Below are 18424 nucleotides of genomic sequence, written 5' to 3' on the forward strand. Positions count from 1 at the left end.
ATGGTGAAAGGGGATGTGTGTGAAGCAGCCTGACAGTTAATGAGAAGTCTGGGGACTGAAGTGAAGAATGGCTGAAGCCTGGGTCTAGAAGTAGTAGGCAAGTGATTCAACCAACAATGAAGACAACAGGAGCTTCAGATCAGGAGTTCTGGGCATGAAAGGTGAAATCCTCCAGGGCATGGTTTCTGCACTAGGAAGAATGATAGCTGGTGAAGAGGAACCCAAGGAGTGAAGAAAGAATGAAGATGAGAATAAATGTAAAAGGAGCAAGCCCCTGGCAGGAGGCAGGAGGTGATGTAATTAAGAGCACAAGTTAGTCTGGGCAAGTACTTCCACATCGTCATCAGAGAATGGTGACATCCGCTGCTGAAAGGTAGGAAGAAAAGCTAGTTTAGGGGATTTAAGGAGAGAAGATAGAGGGTTGCCAAAGATATATTATTGGCTTCTGGGGGAAGTCTAGAACAAAGTGGAGCTTGTTAATTATATAATTATAGAAGAGGAAGTCAGCAGAGATTAGGAGCTCAGATATAAAAGGGCAGAGATAGCTGGGATTAAGAGTGAAGGGTGGTAGCAAGAGAAGGAAGTTTCATCTCAGCAGACAGAACTTCACTTTGTCCTTTGATAAATTTAAAATGATAATAGGCCATCTATGGATCATCCTGTGAGATATCTGGAGAAGATGTGTAGGGTAGGTACCATACAGCCCCATCCAGTCAGGAGGATCTGGTTCAAGCCTTGCCTCTGACTCGTACTATCTGAGGGACAATGGGCAGGCAAGTTATTTGGCTTCTCAGTGAATCAGGCAACCCTTTGAGACCAGAATGTAGGGTCCTTGCAAGGCTGTTTTATTCTTTGTACTGGTATCCCCAGAGCCTAGCACAGTGCCTGGAACATAATTGGTACTTAATATTTGATTGATTAATGAGTTCCAGGAGTTCTCTACACCAACTAATCTACAAGCATTTACTAAGTCCCTATGTACTGAGTACTGGGGATACAAATAAGAAAAAAGGAAAGATAGTTCCTGCCCCTAAGGAGCTTACAATCTAATGGGGAAAGACAACACACAAAAGGAAGCTGGAAAAGGGGTGGGGCAAAACTAGGCAAAGCTGCTGATGGAAAGTGGAATGAGCTGGAAGTCCAATTTCTGCCCTCAACAAAGGAAGGCTTTGGGAGTTTAATACTCCATCCTCCAGCACTCCAATCAGAGCAGAGAAGAGGGAGGAAGCTGAGGGAGGTGGGAAGGTGTTGAACAGCCAAGGCTCATGCAGTATGATGATGAGACTGGAAGTGAGGAGCTTATCCTGGGATGAGCACCTTGCTTTGTGGAGTTGAAACTAAGCAGAGCAGCAGATGGTGAATGGAGTGAACTGGAAGTTCAATTTCTGCCCTCTCCAAAGAAAGACTTTGGGAAGAGTGCAGAGACAAGTATGTATAAAACATATACTAAATAAATACAAGGTATTTTTAGGAGGGATTCAGTAAAAGCCTTATATAAGAGATAGTGCTTAAGGTGAAGGAAGCTAGGGATTTTAAGGTGGAAGTGAGGAAGGAGTACATTCCCAGCACTCAGGTGAGCCAGTACCACAGCACAGAGAGGAAACAGAGTGTCCTGGATGAGGAACAGTAAGAACAGTTTGGCTGAATCACAGTGTTCGAAGGAGGGTAATGTATAATAAAACTGGAAAGATAAATTGGAGTCAGATCATAAAAGGCTTTAAATGGCAAGAGGAAGAGTTTTTATATGATCCTAGAGGTAATAGGGAATTCATCAAGTAGGGAGCTGACCTTGTTATTCTTGTGCTTTTGGAATATCACTTTGACAGCTCTGAGGAGGAAGGCGGATGAGAGGAGAGACTTTTGGCAAGGACACAAAACTGGAGTCTGTTGCAATAGATCAAGTGAGAGATGATTAGGACCTGAACTGGGATGGGGTCCATCTGATTGGAGAGAAGGGAAAAAATAGGAGATATTGTTGAGGGAAAGTGCTGAGACAAAAATGACTCCACAGTTGTAAACCTGGGTGCCTGGAAGGATGGTTTTACATTTGACAGAAAAAGGACATTTATGAGTGTGGTGGGTTTGAAGGAAAAGATAATGAATTCAGTTTTGGAAATCTTGAGTTTGGGATGTTTATGGGATATCTATTTCAAAATATCTAATAGGGAGTTGGTGATTCAGGACTAGAGTCTGGGAGGGAGACTGGAACTGGATATATAGAAATGGGAGCCATCTGCGTAGGAATGATAACTAAGCCCACTTGAGCTGATGAAGTGACATCACTCAGAGAAAGTATAGGGAGAGGAAAAAAGGAGGGCCTGGGATAGATCCTTGGGGAACACGAACAGGGGTTGGGAAGTCATAGGTTCAGACTGGCTGTGGGATCCTAAGCATTTCTGTCTAGGCAAGAGAAGGTGCCAACCTGCATTGATAGAAGAAGATTGCTCTGCAATGAAATACCAATATATATATAAACAGACAGACAAACAGATAAACCATTTACTAAGGGCTTACTATGTGCCAGGCACTTTCTGAGTATATACAAAGAAGCAAGCAAGGCAGAAACTCACATTCTAATAGGTGAAGACAACACATAAAGGTGAGTTGGAAAAGGAGTGGAGGGTACACACATGGCATGGTGTGGAAATAGTTGAGAAGATAAGTCAACAGCTCAGAATCCATGGGGCAGTCAAGGTGCCAAAGGGTGGGGAATGAGGAGGATGAGGAAAATAATCAGAATGTAGAAAGAACAGCACAGAGATGGCCAGGAAAAGTTGATGACTGAAAATATCCTGACCCATGGGGTCAGACATCAAAGATAGAGAGAATTTTGCCCTTCAGAAGACAGAAACACGTTAGCATCCTATAGGAAGATTGAAGTGGGAGAGGAGAGAGTTTGCCCTTTTTTTTTTAAAGAGAAGGGAGACTTTATTCTTTCAAAACATGAGGGTAGAGAAGGCCCCCTGATTTCCTTTTAGAAGAGTGAAAAGTGCATAAATTATCTCTACACCCATAATTGTAGAGAACATGAGCCTTTTAAAAGAAACTCAACCAAGATAAGATCTGGAGAAATTGGCATTGGAGACACTAGGGTTTTCTCATTTTTTTTTTTTAGCCTGAGACATTGGCAAAAAACTGCTAAAAGGTCTTGAGGCATAGAATCTGAATTTAGGGGATCTAGATAGAGATAGAAGGAACCTCGGAGGCCGTCTGGTCCAACTCTTGGCTGCAGTTTATTGCGGCCGGTCATTATCTGAGAGTGTCTATCCAGCAGTAAGATTTAGCTTCATACCCCATTTATACCGGATGCATTTACATATACAAGTTCATACTTAACCCACTATATCTGAGGAACCTGAGTTTTTGGAGATTACGCCAACAGAGTTCAAATTTCAACAGTTTCTACTGAGATGAAAAGGTTGGGCACTATTGTCTGAGGACCAGGCTAGCTAAGTTCAGAAAGATCCTTCACTGGAGGGCTGGCCAATGGATGATGACTGATTTGACCACAGAAATTCATCAACAAACTTTATGAAGGCACACTAATTTATTATATTTATTGATACTATACCAATAAAGTCATAGATCTTTGAAGTGCTGAAGCATATTGTGTAACTAGAAAGAGTTTACTTTTGAGTAAAAGATGACCCCTATTTAGATCTAATAATAGTAATAGTATTTACATAGGGCTTTAAGGCTTGAAAACCACTTTGTGTAGGTTAGGTCATTTGATCCTTACAACAGCCCAGTAAGATTGGTGCTATTATGATGCCTATTTTGCAAATGGGGAAACTGAGGCACAAAGAGGTTAACTGATTTGCTCAAGGTCATATAATTGGCAGGATGTCTTTTGATCATTTAATAAAATCTTCACATTCTACAATGACTCACATTTTTTAACCATTGTAAAAATTTAATTAGTGAATTGAATTAAAGTATGGCTTCAAGAACAAACTGAATCTCTTTTCTCAGGACCAGCCTTGATCATCATGGAAGGACCCATCATCAGCAAGCTGGCCAACTGATAAAACTTTTTGGGCCATGGCAGTCCATGAAACAAAGAAAAAATAAAAATGGCCTTCAGATCCTATTCAGCATCCTTCATGTCGTAGAAAAGGGACAGAAAGAGCTCAGAATCATAGTTTTTCTATTGTTAACAAACTTTAAAGAAAAAAATTATGGGCTAGTTATGTGACATGAGAGATGGCCATCCAGAGTGCTTTGTTGGTGCCCTCTTGATGCTAAGAGAAATCCAGGAAAGCCTCTAATATGTTGGTGGACCTCCCCCCACTTTGAGTCGTGACCTTTTGAGAAGACATGGACCAGAGTCCACAGTACAGTTAGACATAGATGGGTTGTGATAGGAATTCCTGAACTGATCAGACTACAGATCACAGATCATATACACAAAGTGTTTTTCAATAGATCACAGATCTATATGAATGATTCAGGAAATGCTGAAAAGGGAAGAGGTTAAAATTTGTAAACTACAGTAAATTGGACCTCAATTCCCCTTCCCCCCAAATAATAAAGGGACAGTTATTGAATATCTAGAAAGAGAAGCAGTGATCACAAAGACCTGAATAATTTAATCACAAACAGGTCATAGCAGACTAACCTTATTTCCTCTTTTTAACAGGGATATTAGACCCGTAGATCAGTCATGGTATGCCTATGTTTCAGCAAAGCATTTGACAAAGGCTCTTATGTTATTCTCTTGGACAAGATAGATGTGAGGTAAATTAGAATAGTTAGAACTGGTAAAATGGCAAGACCCAAAGGCTGTTTTGTTACCTACTTTAATATCCTATGAAACAAAGGACAGAGTAATAGCATGGAGGATGACCAGATCGTTAATGATTTTATACTAATTTGGAAGGAGGATTCTAATAAAAGGCAGTGGCATCTGTCACTGGCCTTGGCCTGTTTACCATGTAAGGTGTATCTGTGTTGACTTTTTATCAGCAACTTAAATAAAGGCATAGATGACGTGTTTACAGAATTTTCCAAAGACATCTAGCTAGAAGGTTGGTGAATACATTTTATGAAAATAGCTCACTCCTGAACATGTTAATTGGCTGAAATGCTGGACCAAATTTAATAAGATAAAATTCAGAAAGATATCTAAAGTTGTGTACTTGGTTTAAAAAAATATTTCAGAGGTAAGAAACTAATGAGGAATGACTAGAAACTGGCTCATCTGAAAAAGATCATGGATTGCCATGGTCAAAAAAGTTTTATCAGCTGGAAGCTCAGTATAACTCAAAAGTGTAAAATAAGGCAGGCTTCATTAAGAGAAAAATAGGATCCAGAACAAGGGAGGGAATAGTTCTACTGTACTCTACTTGGTCACATAACATCTGGAATATTGCATCCAGTTACAGGTACTGCATTTTAAGAGGGGCACTGATCATGTAGAGAGAATCCAAGGGAATACAAGCAGGATAGTGGAGGACCTCAAGGTCATTCTACATGAATATTGCTTAGAGAAACTGGAGGTGTTTAGCCTAGAAAAGAGCAGACTTAGGAGGGCCTTAGGAGGGTCGTGACGACTTCTTTCAAGTAATTGAGGGGCCATAGTGTGTAGGACTTGTTTTCCTTGGTCCCAGGAGACAGAACTAGGAACAATGAGTGGAAATTAAAAGGAGGCAGATTTCAGCTCAATGTAAGGAAAAACTTCCCAATAATTAGAGCTATGCCAGCATGGAACAAGGAGTAATGGGTTTGCCACCACTGGTCTTCAAGTTGAACAACTATTTGTAAGGAGTTTAAAAGAAGGGGTTCTTTTTTAGGCACCAGTTGAACTAGCTGGTCTCTGAGGCCCCTTCCAGGACCGAGCTTCTGTGATGCAAACAGCAACTTAGACACTGATCTTTATGGGAAAAAAAGGCTATCTAGCTAACTACTTAACTAGTCAAGCCTGTAATCATAAGAATAAGAATATCTAGTATTTATATAGTACTTTAAGGTTTACAAAATGCTTTACAAACATTATTGCATTTTATCTTTGGAAGGTAGGTGATATTATTATCCCCATTTTACAGATAGGAAAACTGAGTTGGATAGAGGTTAAATGACTTTTCCAGAGTCACCTATCTTTTAAGTAATTGAGATAGGATTTGACCTCAGACCTTTCTGACTCCGAGTAAGGTTCTCTATAGACTTTGCTACCTGTATATGATCATGTCAGAAAAGTCTGTCATTACAGATCCTTATGATAGCAATAACAGGGAATTGGAGATTTTATTTACATGGAAAGCTCAAAGCTAAAGATCAATTTCTTGCTTACCACAATTGGAGACAAATGTTTTTGGTTGAGAATTCCCAATAGCAAATTCTATCCTAGGGAACTTCTAACGTGAGGGAGGAAGAAGAGAGGTAGGAGGTGACAGGGAAAGAGGCAAAATAACTATGTCTTATAAGAGAGCAGAATTCTTTGAGGTCTTTTTTGAGGGTAGTTCAGTCATTCCAGTAGTCAGGTAGGTTTTTCTCCCATTCCAGAGAGTCAGCATATCAATCAAATGGACTCTAGTCCAGACTCTGGTCAGTGTTTCTAACACCTCACTTTCATCTTGAGAGCGGGGATTTCAACACAAGGAATGGCACAATCCAGAGCACGTTGCTAATTGTAGCCTTTTCAATTCTTTAAGACCTTGACCACTTCTCAGCGAGAATGTTTGCATGTGTTCCAGTTTCCCTAATACTGGGACAGTAGCATGTTTTTCCTTCCAGATGGAGGCTGTGAAGGAAGGATAACATGCAAAGAGTGACCTACATGAATATGCTACTACTCTCCCCATATTTCAGGCTGCAAACATGTTGGGGATACATTGGAACTATATATGTGAGGAACTGGGGGAATACCGGGAGTGGGGGGGAGGGGACAAGTACATGAGCCCAATTTTCAGAGAAAGCACAGCAGTTCTTGTCAAATGAAAGAAACGTTTCATGCACATGGTGGGTCAGAATGTTATTTTTATAATTCAAACCACCTGGTCTCATCCCCCCCACCCCCACCCCCCATGCTATTTCTACACACATACATTGAAGACAGTCCCTGGTAACTATTACAAAACCACGTGGGTCTCTTTTTCTTTTCTTTTTTAAACTTAAGGTGAAGACAAGATGAATTGACTAGGACTTGAGATCTTGGTTTATTTTTACAGTTGTTTTCTTACCCTTTGATATAAAAGGACTCAGCTCTGATTGAGCCAAATGCTTGGGCGCAGAAGTTTTCACACAAAGCAGATAGACAGAGGGAAGAGGTTTGTGTAAGAGAGAGAGAGAGACAGAGAAAGAGAGAGAGAGAGAGAGAGAGAGAGAGAGAGAGAGAGAGAGAGAGAGAGAGAGAACATAATGAGATGAGGGAGGGAGGAATGCTGCTTTATTTCCAGCTCAGTGGCCAGAGTCCCCTAAAACTGGTGAACTGGAGAAGTGGAACACTCCTATGGAGTTAGCCCCAAGTCTCTATTCAGCATGGGGCCTATTTTTCCCCCAAGCTTTTCTCTCAGTGCACCCCACTGTTCTATTTGGAGGCAAAGCTGCTCTATTCACTTTACTTGATAAGAAAAGATTAGCCTGAAGTTTGTGGAGGGGGTTGGGAATGAAATATTCTCTTGTGAAAAAACAACTCAGACCACCAATTTCACTGGGCCGGCCACTCATTAGAGCTGCCAATTAGCCTATACATGACTTTCAAATGTTCAGGGAATAAGCCAAATCACTCTCCATCTTTGTGTCTCATTAACTGCAGAGCAGCATGCTTTCCTGTGGAGATTTCCACCAGGAAATGCCTCCCCAGCAGAAATGTTACTTTCTGCAGCATGTTGCCAGTCAAAGTAAAGGTATCCCAAGTGCACAGACAGGGAAGTGGTCATGGGTGATTTCAAGGAGAAAACTTGGCATTAAAACAATATGCGAACTGGTCTACACTCCTCAAAATGTGCAGCAAAATGATTGAAGTCTCTTCTTGGGATATGGAATGTTTAAACCAGGCGTTATTGAACAATTCATTGAAAAATAAAGCATCAGAATGCTATTTAGTCAAGTCTACAAATCATCTTTTACATGATCAAATTTTCTCTTAGCCATGCCTCTCCTGGGAAGAATTTAAACATATAAACTCAGTTTATTGTGATTTAAGTAGATCCTTAATTCACTGGTCACTGAGAATAATCATCCGATGTATATAAGCATATGTTTTCCATCTATAGCGTCATCATTGCCTTAGGTAACTTGTTCCTTAAAACCAAGTGTCTACCTATTAGGAGACATGTCTTTTGGCTAAGGCTCTTTCTCTTTCCTTCCCAGGATTTGTGGGAAAAATTGATGGTTTGAAAAACTGTACTGGGGGCTAGGAATCAAAGAGTGCTGAGGAAAGTAATCACCTGTTAGAATCTTGGTTTTGCATAGAGCTTATTAGGGCAACCCCCTTCTGTGGGCCTCAGTTGTCTCGTCTGTTAACAAAAGAGAAAACTGGTTCTTTTTCTGTCTATCAATTTCTTAGACCAATGGGTTCTTAAACTTTTTGGTCTCAGGTCCCTTTACACTTTTAAAAGTTATTGGGTCAGCTAGGTGGCACAGTGAGTGAGTAAAGCACTGGCCCTGGAGTCAGGAGGACCTGGGTTCAAATGCAGCCTCAGACACTTGACACACTTACTAGCTGTGTGACCTTGGGCGAGTCACTTAACCCCAATTGCCCTGCCCTCCCCCTGCAAAAAATGTTATTGAGGTCTCTGGACCCTTAGGTATCCCTGGACCATACTTTGAGAACTGCTTTCTTGGACTTACTGATTATGACTTGGATTATTGAACACAAAACATTGAGATTAAAGTTAAAATATGCCTCCAAACAAGGGGGATATTTGGAAACATCCAGAAAACTGACAAATCTTCAGTTTTGATCCATATATTTATCCATGTTTTTGTGGGATAGTGGATAAAGTCCCAACTTTGATATATACTGGCTGTGTCACCTTGAGAAAGTCACTTAACCTCTCAGCGCTCTAGGCAACTCTCTAATAAGTTACAGAGATTTTGACCTTCGTTGAAACGAGGAATTTCTTAGACCAACGAAATCATATGCCCAATTTCCAGTCCCTATCCTTACCCAATCTTTGATAAAATTCTAGGGGAACAGAAATGTTACTAAATATCTGGATTAAAATGGAAACATTCAGTCAGTTATCCAGATGTTTCCCAGTACACAGATGTTATGATTGAAAAAGGAAATGAGTAGGTCACATGGCCAGAATGAATGATAACTGATAGACAGCCTGAGTTCTCCACTGACATCTTTGAGAGGTCAAGAGAACTTGAGGAAGACACTTGGGGTTGGACTCCAAGTGACAAAGTTGTGTAAGGACATTGGCAAGAGAAATAGAGGGCGACCAGGCATGGAAAGTTTGTGATCTGCCTTGTTGGAAGAAATACACACATCTAGGAGACTACAGATCACTGGAGTATTTAACATGCATGGTGTAGTGCAAAGAGAATTGTTTTGAGCGTCCGGTGACCCCTGTTTTAGATTGAAATCTTAATTCTGCATCTTCTTGGCAATATGACCCTTCCCACTTCAGGCCTCAGTTTCTTCATTTGTAAAATGAGGTGGTTGGAACAGAGGATCTCAAAAGTCCCTGCCAGTTCCAGTAGTCTGAAAATTGATACATCATGTGGACTCTGCCTAACTTTTCAGCGCCAAAGCCATGCTTCATCTATTTGTTTCCTAGAAAGCAAAGGAGGCTCTAACTTTTGCCAGTAACTATAATGCCTCAGTGAATAAGCACCCCATACTTTTCACATAAATTGAGCCATCACTGTAATTCAGAGTTATAGTCACAGGATGAACTTATTAATTCAAATTTATATTATACTTTGCTCATATAAGTTGTACCTACTAGTAATTACTCAAGGGAGTTTTTGCTGTTTTCCCTAAACAAGAGTAAAACTCATTCATCTAAATCATCCCAACAGACTTACTTGCAGGAGACCAGGCCACTACTCTGAAAATAAAGACTGAATCGCAGAACTTTTAATCTAAATATAAAAGTTTCAAAAAATATGAAGATAAAATACTTAATGACATTCCCTTTGGTACTGAAAACAAAAACATCTGCAGGAACAATGAATGGCTTTACTTCTGAGTTCAGCAAGAGGGGAGCCAGAAGCTGATCTGATGGCCCTTATGTTGGTCTTTTTGTAGTAAATGGAAATTACTGTACAGTTTTCATGGTCATGGTATGTGGTCAGGATGAGAGTGGGGGTGAGGGAGCAGGCAGGGATTAGCTTCCCAGACAAAAATGGCATGAAGCAAATGCAGGAATTTCTACTTAAGATCTTTAATATCAAGGATTGGATTTTTTTAAAAAAAAAAATAGTAGAAGTTTGTATTTCAGACCCGTAAAGTTTTTTTTTTTAATTCTTCAGAAGCAACGGGGAAATTTTTTAGAAGGATAATTATTCACTTTTCCCTCTTGCTATAATGAGTTCTGGGAGCATATGATTCAATGCCATGGCTAACTAAACGCTTGATATGTCTTTGTCTTTCTAGTTTTTCCAGGAGGAGGGAGGGAATTCAGGAGGGGTAGTTAATTAACCTTCACACATACATCTACAATTTACATTTGGGTGTGAGATTTTCTTGTATAAAAACCCGAGTGTTTTGGTTCATTCTAGTCTTTTGACTGCTTTACTCAAGATTAGTGGCAAGACTAAAGCCCATCTGCTCAGCCCACATACCCTTTCCCTAAAGAGTGAATGGACAGAATTTCTCACAACTTTTAAGCGACTGCTTGAGAAAGAGAGGGATTAATCCTAACATCCATCCCTCCAGTAGGATCACTTTGGCTTATTTGAACTAATAGAGGAGGTATCTGAGGCCAAGACAACTGCTACCATACACACTGGTTCCTGCATGTCTCAGTATAAAAATTAAGAAGCCATCATGAAATGCTTTGCAGTGCATAGGGGTGACATCTGATTATGTGAAAAGCATTGTAGGAATGAGAATGTAGGCTATTACAGCCCAACTGCTGGCAAAAATAGGATGAAATGTTATATGGTGATAATGGCATTTAAGATGGTTTCTGATATACAAAGAAAAGCATGGGAGCATGGTTTTAGGAGATGATTTCTCTGTTTTCCTTTTCTACCTCATATTTCTGCTGCCAAGCGGATAAAATGACTCATTTGGGCAGTTAAAATTCAATGCTTCAGGCATCTTAGATTCACAAAATTCTGGACATTTTAAGTAAGGATGTTAACGGTCCTCCTGAGAACTTTGTGATAGGATGATTTAAACATATGGAAAACAAGACTCTGAAATAATCTTGGGACTCACAAACAGACCTCCCCTCAGAAGAGTTTAGTTCTTGTACTTAAAAAAATGTCATTTAAGACCATGACAAAGACATTCAATTACTTCCCAAGGGAGAGCCTATCATTTTTGCAGAGATATTTGTGGGATTTGGGGGATGACTGGCAATTTTCAAGCTAGCAAAATAAAAATAGCTGGAATATTCCCTTAAACTAGAAAAAGTGGTGTTGAGCTGTCAAATGCATTTAATATTCATGAGAAACTGTAGCATAACAATGTGTGTATTCATTGCATATGAACAGATGTTTACACACATAATATTACTTAATATGTGTATCTTTTGTGGCCAACTTTTGCTTATAAATGATTGTGGGAGACAAGGTAAGTATGGATAAATAAAATCCATAGAGAATCATAAACTATCCTGTAGGCGATGTTTTCAACCTCTTCAATCACAGCTGCTAACAGCTGTGTAACAAAGTTCACATATTTGAATTTTACCTTTTCCTCCCCATTTGTGGAGAGAAATAATTGCTAGATGAAATATCTAGACAGCTGACTTTTGATTCTCTTCTTTTATAGATGAACCCAAATGGGTTTTAAGGCACTTCTACTTGGTTTGGGGCTGTGATTTTTTTTTGGTGGGGAGGGGGACAATTTTTCTTCATAACTAGGTTTAACTCAGGGGAAACCATACCATAGGTTTGCTTTCTCAGAGAATAGTGTTGGGAGACCAGAGAAGGTAGCCTATGATTAAAAACATGCTGTGGCTAACCTCTTCTCCTCTTTCCCTATCTAGACTCAATATTTTTAGGCTCATAAAGGTTTGTTGAGTCATGTACATTTCAGTCATGCACAACTTTTCATGACCCGATTAGGGGTTTTCTTGGTAAAGATACTGGAGTGACTTACCATTCCCTTCTTCAGATCATTTTACAGATGAAGAAACTGAGGTAAACACAGTGGTGAAGTGACTTGCCCAGGGTCACGCAACTAGTAAGTGTCTGAGTCCACATTTGAACTCAGGTAGATGAGTCTTTCTGACTCCTGGCTTGGCTATCTATCCACTGCCTAGCTGCCACCTAGGCATCAAGGCTTACTTGAATACAGCCTTCATCTCCTCCTCTGAACCCCCATAGCAATGGAAATTGTCTGCACTAAACAATTCACAACTTATTTGTATTACCTGGTATTATTGGTTGTTGTGTCATTAAATCAGACTTTTAGAACTGGAAGTTACCTGTTTCATCTTCCACCAAAAATTAGGAATTCCTTCTATAATGTGCTTGAATCCCCTTTATATCATTGAGGATCTGTTTGAACATTTCCAGTGATGGGTAGCTCAAAAATAATGGGAAGCCCCTGCCAGTACTAACTTTCAGAAAAATCTTTTTCAAATTGATCCAAAACCTGCCCTTGTAATTTCCTTGTTCTGCTCTCCGGAGCTATAGGGAATATCTTCCAACTGACAGATATTCAGATACCTGAAAACAACTGGCATGTCTCCCATTAGTCTTTACTTCTACCATCTGCACTGTCAGGAGCCATTTTTCACAGGACATTGTTCCAGAATTCTGGAAACCCATCAATTATTCCCAGCCTCCCTCTTCTAATGACTTCTTTTTACCAAAGACATCAAGCCAGGGGAAAAAAGTCTCTAATCGTTTAGTTTTCTGGTTCTTAATTAAATATCATAATTCTTCTAGTTTCCTATTTGAACCACACTTAATAACATTACGACTCATCATCTTAAGAGACAGAATTGCAAAGACTGGTAACGTTATGGGGCAAAAAGACCTTGGAGAGGGAGTTAGGAAGCATGGCCCCGGTCCTCAACTAAGTCATCGTAGGCCAATGTGCAAATGAACCTTTGATCCAGAAGGATTTTAATTTCCTCATCTCTAAATGGAGAGGCTTGGGAAAAATGATTTCTAATGTCCCTTCCAGCTATAACATTCAAGGGTTCCAGGAGCCTCATCTGTCAGTGTCCAGTTGGCAGGGTGGCACCTAGAACTGGATACAATGTGTTCTTAGTGCAGAGTAGAGTAGAATTGAGTTAAGGCTCATTAATAGGATATTATATTATTAATAGAATAATATAATTATAATTATGTTATCATATATCAACATATTATATAAACTGTAGTAAGTCTATTAATAGGATATAGAATATAATAAAATTGTATATATAGAAATATTATATATTAATAGAAATTTGGCTTTTTCAACAACCATGTCACAGTGCTGGCTTATAATGAGCTTGCGACAGCATGTTTATACCTCCAAATAGGCAAACACTGCAAATCAAAGTGTGCCTTATTGGTTTCTTGATTGTTAACTATAGTTAAGAAAGTGATGGAGAAAATGTTAATAATGCATATTGAACTTAAAAGTGTATCAGGCAGGGGCAGCTAGGTGGTACAGTGAGTAGAGTACAGGCCCTGGAGTCAGGAGGACCTGAGTTCAAATTTGGCCTCAGACCCATGACACACTTACTAGCTGTGTGACCTTGGGGCAAGTCACTTAACCCCAATTGCCCTGCCTTTCCCTGCAAAAAAAAAAAAAAGGTGTATTGGGCATACTTTTTTTTCACGCAGTCAGTTGTTAAATATTTCTCAGCACACAGCTGGCTTGTGGTCAACCTAAATTCTAATTCTTTTTCACATAAACAGTTACCAAGTTCAGCATCTCCAATGCTCTACTTGGTCAACTGCCTAGTCTAAATGCAAGGCTCCACATCTTTGTCTTTCTCCAGTTTTGTCTTATTGGTATTGGTCCAGCACTCCAACCTATTAAAATCTTTTTGAGTCTTGATTGTGTCATCTATCATGTTAGCTATGCTTCATGGCATCTGAAAATCTGCATTGTTGTTTTGTTGTTGAGTAAAATGTTGAACATAGCATGTCAGCTCTGTAAGAATGGACATCAAGGGGCAGCTAGGTGGGGTAGTGAGTAATATGATATATTAAAATTTAAATATATTATTTAAAATATTATACTCTATTATAGCTATAATATATTATAATATATCTCTTATTGACAAATAGATTAGCACTTCTTACCTGGAAGTTACCAAAACAGCTTCCTCCAGGGAGGGTGACATAACTTACAAATGGAGGCCCAGGAGATGGCAATGATTCATATACCACCAAACCTTCACTTGGGAACACAGCTCTCTGTTGCTGTTTGCTTTCCCAAAATTCCTGCAGCATTGACACAACATTCACTGCGGGGGAAGAAAACCAAGCACAAATAATTGTTAGATATAGATGTATCTTCTTAACACACTGATTTTATTTGCCACAGAATTTTAGTTGGAAGGAACATGAGAAGGCTTCTAGGCCAACCTACTCAAGAATCCCTTTCACCAATAGGCGGTCATTTGGCCTCTACTTCCAAGGACCTCCATGAACTCCCTGCCCTCTGAGACAGACCAGTCCACTTTTTTGGGTAGCTCTGATTATTCAGAAGTTTCTCCTTATATTGAGCCAAAATCTGTGTTTAGCAACCCGTTGCTCCTATATCTACCATCTGGAGCACAGCAGAAAGGAATAAATCTCCTTCCATTTGACAGATCTACAGATCATTGACGTCAGCTACCATGTCTCCTTCAAGACTTCAGTCTCCAGTGACTTTGTTGCTATTCTTCCTTCTCGAAGAGGATCAATGACATCACATTGCCTTCCTTGTGAACTGGATTTCTTACCTAACCTTTATCACTGAATGGGCATTGCCTCGGACAAACTGAGACCTGGGAAAGACCTTAGCTTAAAAAGGCAAGTGTCTCCCATTGCATCTAGGGCCATCTCCAGTCCTCCTGATCTATCTTGCCACTGGCCCTAGATGGCTTTGGAGGGAAGGCTGGTGATGTGGCACAGCCCTGCCTCACTTAAATCCAATTCACTTATGAGTCATGACATCATATTCCTGACATCATCCATCTTCTTTGAGAATAAAGGACAAACATCAACAACAGGCAGAGCTGAGCAAAGTCCCCAGCCCCACTGTCTCCTTCAGAGTCATCGAAGTCCAGTCCCAAGACAAAAGTCAAGATGACTGGTGATGGCCCAGAATGCAGTGAGAGACCTTGGCCTTTCCAAATTAAGGTCTTTCCCAGGGCTCAGGCAATGCCCATTCAGTGACCAAGGGCTAGGTCAGAATTGAGACAAAAGATGTCCTAATTTATCATCACAAAAATATCAGTCTGGGAAGGGAAAACCTTCACAGTTTCTGGCCAGAACAGAAAACAATTGCTATTTACACTCATGCTAAGCCATCAAAATCTAAACAATGAGCCGCAGAGGCTTGGACCAGGGGCTATTACCAGACAGTCAGTAAAAGCCAAAGTCATTTGGATTGAAAAGCATAGTCAAATAGCTCCATTTGAAACGTAATGGGCTTTTTAAAAGCCTGGCTTTTCAGAGCTATATTTCAAGAAATTCATAGATGATAACTGCACACACAGGACAAAAAGTAAATTGTCCCAGCTTTTTGAAGAAAAGAATAATAAAAACAAATAATAATAAATAATAGATTAATGAAAACAAAAATAAAAAATCTAGCCCCAAACCCCAAGACATATTATAAAATATAAGTGACCAAAATTATATTCCAATGGACAGAGAACCCACATGTAAGGATATAGCACCCCAAGTGGAAAAAGGGATCACATGTGTTGAAGGAAAAAGGAGGAGAAGGAGGAAGAGAGGGAAGAAAAGGAGGTGGAGGATGAAGACAAGTAAAACATTGGTTTCTTTCAGTCCCAAGAAATTTGTGGCAGTGTGGTATCCACATAAGCTTTCCAATTCCTCTTATAATTTGCCCACCCTCCATGGGTGTTCTACCCCCATGGAACCTGGCTCTCATAGTTCCAAGGAGGCAACTAGCTAATCTGAAAAGCAAATCTGTGCCATGTATGGGTGGTGTCCTTTCATTAAGGAACTGAACTTTTTTGCCTCTTAGGTAAAACACACACACACACACACACACACACACACACACACACACACACACACACATATATAAGTGGTGGCCTTGTGGAAGCAATGCCATGCCTATCTATGTATTAGATAGCGTATTCAGTCTGTTTAACTCAGAGATTTTAAGGATGAAACCTGCAAGCCACATATCAGGGTCCTTGTGGTGCCACCTATAACTCATCCATTAGGTAAGTCCACCAACAGTGTTAAAAGTTGTTTCCAGAAACATATTAGGCTCCCTGACCATGTAAATAGGTTTTTCACTTTTTAATTTATCACAGAATTCACTATGATAATATAATTTATTATACTTTGTTTTTGCTGTTCTGAACTTGACGATCACTAACAATCATGAGCATCTCCATATACAAAGAACATAAAAAGAGGATTACATATGTGAAGCAGTGAATCTCCATTGCATACAGCTTTCTTTTTTTTAAAAAGTATATAATGCAACTTTCAAAGCTGTCCTGCTTATCTGTATTTCCTTCTGAATTTTCTTCTGTTCTCTACATTTAAAAAGGCTTCAGTGACCCTCTTTTCTTCTCTTTTCTTTTTGGTAATACTATCTTTAGCTTCTCCTTTTCTCCCAATGTTCCTCCCTCACCCAAATTAAAAAAGAAAAGAAAAATACAATCTTTGTAACAAATAGACATCATTAATCAAAGCAATGATACACATTTACTATCCCTGAAAATGTATGTCTCATTCCACACCTTGGGTCCATCAGCTCTATCAGGAGATGGCTATCATGATTTATCATTCATTGGTCCTCTGGATTCATGGTTGGTCATTGCTTTGGTCAGAGTTCTTAAGTATTTCAAAGGTGATTTTTTTTTTACAGTGTGGTTATTGTGTAACTTTTTCTCCTAGTTTTACTCACTTCATTCTGTATCAGTTCAAATAAGTCCTTCTAGGTTTTTCTGAATTCATCCTTTTGTCATTTCTTATTGTTCAATTGTATTTTTTTCAAATCATATCTACTACATCATATTTATCATATTGTTCCATAATTTATTCAACCCTTCCTTAATTAATGGGTACCACTTAAGTTTCCACTTCTTTGCTACTACAAAAAGTATTGCTGCTATGTTTATTTTTGTACACATAGGCCCTCTCCCTCTTTCTTTGGTCTCTTTAGGGAATATACCTACTAGTGTTATCACTGAATCAAAGGGTATGTATAGCTTAGTGACTTTTTGGCTATAGCTCCAAATTGCTTTCCAGAATGATGAGACCAGTTCACAGTTCCATCAACAATGCATTCCTGTGTCGGTTCTTCCGTAGCCTCTCCAACCGTCATCTTCTTTTTTCACTGTCTTCTGTCACTCTGATGGATTGTTTCAATTTGCATTTCTAATGGGATTAGTTATTTAGAGCATTTTTTCATACGGTTTTTGGATTTCCCTTGAGAACTGCCTGGTTATATCTTTTGACCATTTATCCATTGGAGAATAGAAAAAAAATTTTTTTTTAAATTGAGGTTGACTCTTGTTCAATAAAATAGGTGGATGCCCTAACTATCGAAAGACAATACGTAAGGTGAGAAAAAGAACTGAGTTCTGCCTATTATGAGCATAAACAGGATTCTTTTGTTGGAATCCATCTTATTGGAATGAACTGCTTTTGTTGTGTTTATTGATTGTATAAAGTATTGATGGCTAGAGGTGTGCAGAAATAAAATAGTTAGCAGTCACTGGATGCTTTTTTAACTTGGCAAAGCTATGTAAAGTTCCTTTTAGAAAATCTAAATAAAAAGATGTTTGCTTATCTAACATCCTGGGAAGACAAAAGTTGAGTATGTATAAAATGTTTTTAAAAAACCCATTCAGTCATCTTCCAACAAAGTGAGATTATCCTTACCCTACTCCATAATTCTCCCTTCTAGTCACAATACATTGACAGAGAGGAGACCACCAGGTAATTATAATAGGTGTACTTTTTCAAGGCAGCTCTCTGTGATAGTACAACTTTTTACTTTTTTCAAGTGAAAGCTCCTCTAGTGAATTGCTTTCATTTTTTAGGTCTTTGAAAGAATAACTATCATTTATATAATGTTTTAATGTGTGTAAAGTGATTTACAGATATCTCATTTTATCCTGACAGGAACCCTAGGAATTAGGTGCTATTT

General features: G+C 39.2%; 1 protein-coding gene across 1 annotated transcript in view; it reads right to left on the reverse strand.

The window, feature by feature from the left end:
• Positions 1-18424, reverse strand: part of LIX1 (limb and CNS expressed 1) — a 58465-nt gene that overhangs the window by 26783 nt on the left and 13258 nt on the right. Inside the window, exon 2 of the mRNA XM_036741709.1 lies at positions 14377-14540. Within this exon, the coding sequence (XP_036597604.1) occupies positions 14377-14540 (164 nt within the window). The remainder of the gene's footprint in view (positions 1-14376; positions 14541-18424) is intronic.

This window comes from Trichosurus vulpecula, chromosome 1 (assembly GCF_011100635.1).
Source record: "Trichosurus vulpecula isolate mTriVul1 chromosome 1, mTriVul1.pri, whole genome shotgun sequence".
Classification (NCBI taxonomy): domain Eukaryota; kingdom Metazoa; phylum Chordata; class Mammalia; order Diprotodontia; family Phalangeridae; genus Trichosurus; species Trichosurus vulpecula.